Here is a 6,388-nt window from a genome sequence, read left to right as displayed (position 1 = left end):
AATTATTACACCTTAGAGCTGATCCTCTTAGCTAGCATATTTCCTCCACACTGAATGAGCTATTCAGTCATAAGCCATATAATTATTTTCTCTATATATGGTTGTTTAATATAATTCAAACAAAAGGCAAATGAGTCTTGCCGAACTAAATCCAAAAGGTACATAATCACAGTCCAAATGGCTTCCCGGGTTTGTTGACTCACGTGACCCTAGTTTCCATGACGTCACGTACCTGACGTCTGGCCGCCAGGGTCTCGCATGGCAACAAGGGTCCATTCTTTCGAAATAGCAACACTCTTGGATGTGTGTGTGTTTGCAAGCGGAAGATTTCCCTTTGGCTTTGAGTTACCCGACACTTGCCTCTGCCTGATGATGGATTTATAAAGTTAAGGAAATAAGATGGCGAGCAGCATGCAAGGTCAGTGTTTCAGTCTGTCATTGTGGTGTTAGAATGAGCACTCGAGTAAACCCTATGCCAGTTCCACTGGAAAGAGCGCATTCTATGTTGACTACGGGTGATGTTATGACCCACACGTTTGACACTTCATCTCACCTCCCGCCACTGACAAGCCAGACAGTGGGGGGAGGGAGTGCACATCTAAGCCAGCATGGCGTGAAAGTTCAGCAGTTGTTTGAAGATCATAAACACCACCACCACCATCACGACAAACGCGAACCTGTTCAAAATGGCGTCCGGGCTGACGATCAATCACAACTGCCGGCGGTTAGACCCGCTCGAGTGCGGGCAGTGCTGGAAGTAAAACTTCGGTTGCCAGAAGAGGCCTTGCCTTGAGTCCTGAATCGGCGATGAAACAGTACATGCACAAGTTGTCCGCGTTTGAACACCACGAGATCTTTAACTACCCTAGCGTCTTTTTTGTGGGTCAGAATGCCAAGAAGAGACAAGGCGTCGTAGGCGGTGCCGGTAACAGCGGGTACGATGATGAAAATGGTTCCTACATCCACGTGCCACACGACCACATTTCATATCGCTATGAGGTTCTAAAGGTGATAGGAAAAGGCAGTTTTGGGCAAGTGGTAAAAGCTTATGATCATAAAGATTCAGTGCACGTTGCCCTGAAAATGGTGAGAAACGAAAAGCGTTTCCACAGGCAAGCTCAGGAAGAAATAAGAATATTAGAACACTTGAAAAAGCAAGATAAAGACAATACAATGAACATTGTGCACATGCTGGAGCATTTCACCTTTAGAAATCATATTTGCATAACATTTGAACTTCTCAGTATGAACCTCTATGAACTTATAAAAAAGAACAAATTCCAAGGATTCAGTTTACAACTTGTGCGAAAGTTTGCTCATTCAATTTTACAGTGTCTTGATGCTCTCTATAAGAATCGAATTATCCATTGTGATCTCAAACCCGAAAACATACTCTTAAAGCAGCAGGGCCGTAGTGGCATTAAGGTAATTGATTTTGGGTCGAGCTGCTATGAGCACCAGCGAATCTACACATACATCCAGTCTCGCTTCTACCGTGCACCGGAGGTCATTCTCGGAGCTAAGTATGGCATGCCCATTGACATGTGGAGTTTAGGATGTATTCTTGCTGAACTTCTTACAGGTTATCCACTCTTCCCAGGTGAAGATGAAGGTGACCAGCTTGCATGCATCATAGAACTTCTAGGCATGCCCCCTCAGAAGCTGCTGGAGAACAGTAAGCGAGCTCGTAACTTTATTAGTTCCAAGGGCTACCCCAGATACTGCACTGTCACTACCTTACCTGACGGATCCACAGCTCTGAATGGTGGTAGGTCTCGTCGTGGGAAACCAAGGGGTCCACCAAACAGCAAAGAAATGGGTGTGGCATTGAAGGGATGTGATGATTCCATGTTCCTTGATTTCATGAAGCGGTCACTTGAATGGGATCCTGCCACACGTATGACTCCAATTCAGGCTCTTCGACATCCATGGCTTCGTCGACGATTGCCAAAGCCACCAGGTCAAGTGGATACCCGAAGTGACTCTGCAACTCGTCGCAATTCATCAGGTGCTCGCAGCTCTGGTATGCCAAAGCTAACCAATGGCAATGTTACTACAGCCAGTGGGAAGACAAGGCAGCTGGTTCTTCAAGAAGATATGCAGCAACTCAACACACGTACAAAGTTGCCACAAATTGGTTCCACCATGTGAACGGTAACTTCTACAGCCATTTCTGCTGGCATTAGTACCTGCAAGGACAGAAATTTTTGGACACTTGTTCCAATAATAAAACCGTCCATCAGAGTATTTGTGTGATACTGTATTGCTGGCCTGACTTGTCAGGGCTTAGCACTGCAGGCCAGTGCATAAAAATCTCCTGAATACAAAATGGATGATAGTCATTGATCACTCTGAACACCCAGTCACTTGCAGTAGCTGCAGTTGTGCACCATATGTCAGCATTTGAAATATCATCATTCCATTTACTCAGTAATCTAAATCTGGTTGACTTTATCAGTATTTGAACAGACATTTGTTTTCGTGTGAAAACTCACTATTTGCAACATCAGAAAAGGGTCACGTGTGTAATTATGTAAGTGCAAATGTTTGTTGTGAGAATTATAATTGGTCACTTTGTGTGCATTTAATATATTTGAGTGAAAATCAACAGTGTATCAATCTGATGGAGTACCTCTCTGGTGAACAGATTTGCAAAAATTAACAATGTACATAACACTTTTATCTTGACTACATGTGGTTTGGCTCCAAGAAATATTGTCAGTGCAGTTATCAAGCAAATGTGGAGTAATCACAGACATCTCTGTCAGTGCGGTTGTCAAGCAAGTTTGGAGTAACCACAGGCACTGTGTATAGTTGAAGATGAAATGAATGTGGTGCCAGTCAAGTGTAAAACTTTAACACAACAATCAATGTGGTACTGATTATCAACCAAACATTTCTCTGTGTACTTGTTACCAGCAAAGAGCCTCAAGAATAAATATCCAAGTCTGTGATGATTTTTTTTCCTCTTCAGTACACTGACTTGTGCAGAGAGGTAACACTTGCCCAGGGTCCAGAATAGTGTGTTTTACTAGTGTGCAGATGAATGTTGGTGTTTATAATTTATATTCAACAACATGCTTGTTCGCCCATTACTTTTTTTTTAGCAGGGACAACCATGATTTTATTTTATCAAAGAATGACTGTATAATTATACCTATTTTAACCAAAAGTATAATACTGCTTTGCAAATCTCATAATTGTATTGGAACTTTTAAGCTGCAGAGGGTAATCTTTTCTGTTTATAGTGAACATGAGTTTATAGACTGAGTCAAGAAAGAAATATCCTATTTTCACTAGGTTGAAGGTGAGAGAGGACACGTGTTGGTAAAAGTGTCACTTTTCAGCCAGAAACCTATAGACCACATGGTCATTTTGGTGAAACTCAAACCTTTCCAACAGTGTTAATTGTGATAAATGGTAGCTTTTATTGATAATAATACCTTTAAAATAGTTCAAACTCCTTATTTAAAGAAAGTGGTATAGATATTTTCAGATCACTTATAGAAATTTATAAGCTTTGTGCCAAATTTTTCTCATTATGCATGCAGTTGCTTGTCGTCAAGGAAAGCATTCCTACTCTGAAAATTCCCAGTATGTATGTGTACATTTATGTGCAGCTGTTTATGTATGTACTTCCTGTATTTGAAAGTGTGTGTGGAATTTTGGATTCCACAATATATTTTAGCAAAAATAATCACATGCATAGCATTATAGTAGCCAAAACATTTGTTTCAAATGAGACCTTCAAGACACCTTATTTCCATCCTGGTATCAATGTCTGCATAAATCTAACTTGCAAACTTGTGGTAAAGAACACAGCTTTTTGTTTAGAGATATAAAAGATGGTTTTAACCACGACCGAACTTTAAAGTCAGAAAATGCTCCTCCCTGATCCTTTGTGTGTTCTTGTTTTGCTTACAGTCTGCTGGGCGTTATTGTGCAGATCTTTTTTGAAACAAAGTAATTTTTTTGAAGAAAAGAATGCTAAGTTCTGCTTTCCAATATCAATCTATCCTATCTAAAAAAAATTCTCTGCACCTTTTTTAAGTTTGAAGTTCTGTAAATTTGATTGGCTTGTTGTGTTTGAAATTTTATTTTTGGGTTTGAAGTTATTCATCATTAAATTTGCCCCACCCTCCTCCCCAGGTTTCATTTATGAATGTAAAGACAGTTGATGTATATATGTTTACCTCAGCATATTACATACAGTTTGTCGCTTGCTACAGTTTGCCATGTGTATATTACAACACTTGTGTGTCCATCATGAACCTTGATTCCAGTAATAATTTGAATAATTACAAAACATATCATAACCCTTCACTCTAATTTAATGCAGCATTTTTTTATAAACAAAGGAAACATAAACACTTTCCTTTGATGATTTTCCAGGATTAGAAATAAGGTTTCAATTTATTTTATCCCCTCTCCCTTTCACAAGGTGATTTTGATGTTGCACTATTCACTGGCATTCCTATTGTGATAAATCTCACGTTTGTGCAGAACCAGCAAACTGTCATTTTAAAACATTTTTTGGCAGGCCCTAATTGTTGCTGTCCTGTGAAATAGGTCACTGCACTTGCAATAATGTATTGCTGATTTATATGAATGGGGAGAAGCCAGCAGAGCTGCCTTTTGCAATCTGGCTCCATGTCAGATGGCTTAATAGGTTTTGTCTGTACATGTGTACATCATTTAAGGCTGAAATAGTATATTTTTCAGCTGAAGAAGTACTTACATCTTAAGTTAGTTTTATCAAGGTGGACGGCTATTTAACAGTTTTTTTGTGAAAGGATTGAGTTAATCATTAATGATGCAATGAACAGTCATATAGTGTGTTAAAATCACTGTAAGGAAGAAATAGACTGAGGGAAATTACTGAGAGTCTCAGCTGGACTACTACTTTTTCCCCTACAAATAATTTTGTAAGACAGCATATGTTATAATCATATTATTTGCACTTTGCTGCTCTTTAGTAAAACAGTTTTTAATTCATTTAAGATTGGACTAAGGAGAATTATACAATTTAATGTTTAAAAAGTTAAGTGTCAAATTGTTTTAAAGAAAACCTATTCACCAAGTATGGGATATTGCACATGTTATACATTACAGGTTGAAGGTGGTAGCATTTGCAGTCATGCCACAGTTTGTAAATGTTAGGTAAAGATAGGGCTAGTGGTAAACCACTGTAGTAGGTATGTATATTTTTGTTGGTGGCAGAATTGCCAACATAGTTTTTAACTTTATTAGCAAATCTTGCACCATATAAAGCTGGTTTTTTTTTTTAAAACTTAACCTGAGTGCTTTAACACACCAACAGTTCTTTAAAAATTCTTTCAACCATGATTTTGTTTCCTCCACCTTGATCTGACTAACTAGCAACACTTGTAGACTCTAGGTCATAAAAGTACTCAAAAGTATAATAGAAAGCTTTAATTGTACATTCTATTAAGGCTTTCTAAATACAGTGTGAAAGTTGAGCATGTATTTTTTTTTGTTAAAGATGAAGCCTTCCTACTCACACACCACCACCTTATATTAGAAGGATTGAAAGGGTTATTTTTGTGAAACCAAGGAAGTGTATGCTGAATAGCAGAATAAACATTCTTAAAATCTTTAATTTCATTTGATTGTTTTATTAAGGTTGTTATGAATGTTTTAAAGTTTTGGAGAAAGTTGATATCAAAATATCAACATAACTTCTATATGAATAAATAGTATTGAAACTTATCCATATATATTCTCTGGTACCCATACATTTTCATCATTCTGTGCTGCTAGGGTGAGCCCTTTAATACAAACAAGTTAAGAAATTGCAAGAAGCAAGACTTTGTTGAACCAATCTCATTCTAGCTTGTTGTATCAAGTTTCCTAAAACTCAGGACTGAAAAGAATTGATGTGTATTACAGTTCAGCATTCAGTACATATTCTATGCAGGACTGTAATGTCATTGTCCAAATGAAAGGTAGCCTGAGCTTTGAATATTTGGTTGAACTGTGTCTTTAGGTCATTGAAAACATGGAGTCCATGTTATGATGCCTAAAATTTCCATAGTTTACAATTTTTATCAGAACAAGTACCCAGTTTGAACGCTTGTACAAATAAGGATTTTAGAGAAAGTTCACCTGTTCTGATCAGTAATTTTTAGGAAGAAAGATGTGAAGTTCGTAAAAAAAAAAAAAATGAAAGCCACAACTTTGTGACATTTCTCATGCAAAATTATGGCTTCAGCTAAAATCTTCTGCGGAATAAGCTTGTATACTTGGAAGTCATTGGTGTAACATCAATCGTAGATGATAGACTGCCAAAGGCGGTAATAACGACACTAGGACCACTAGACAGCAGGATCACTTTTTTTTTTTTTTTTAAGTGAAAGAAGTTTGGGCC

At 38.0% G+C, this 6,388-nt stretch overlaps 1 protein-coding gene across 1 annotated transcript; it reads left to right on the top strand.

Annotated features, from left to right (window-relative positions):
• The first annotated feature begins 586 nt into the window (after positions 1–586).
• Positions 587–5,620, top strand: LOC112571495 (dual specificity tyrosine-phosphorylation-regulated kinase 2-like). Its single transcript, XM_025250504.1, has one exon. It carries the CDS (start codon positions 808–810, stop codon positions 2,149–2,151), a length of 1,344 nt encoding a protein of 447 aa, XP_025106289.1. The 5' UTR covers positions 587–807; the 3' UTR covers positions 2,152–5,620.
• Positions 5,621–6,388: the final 768 nt, after the last annotated feature.

This window comes from Pomacea canaliculata, linkage group LG9 (assembly GCF_003073045.1).
Source record: "Pomacea canaliculata isolate SZHN2017 linkage group LG9, ASM307304v1, whole genome shotgun sequence".
NCBI classification, from domain to species: domain Eukaryota; kingdom Metazoa; phylum Mollusca; class Gastropoda; order Architaenioglossa; family Ampullariidae; genus Pomacea; species Pomacea canaliculata.
The sequence above is the reverse complement of the archived record's forward strand: the minus strand, read 5'-3'. Positions and strand labels throughout refer to the sequence as shown.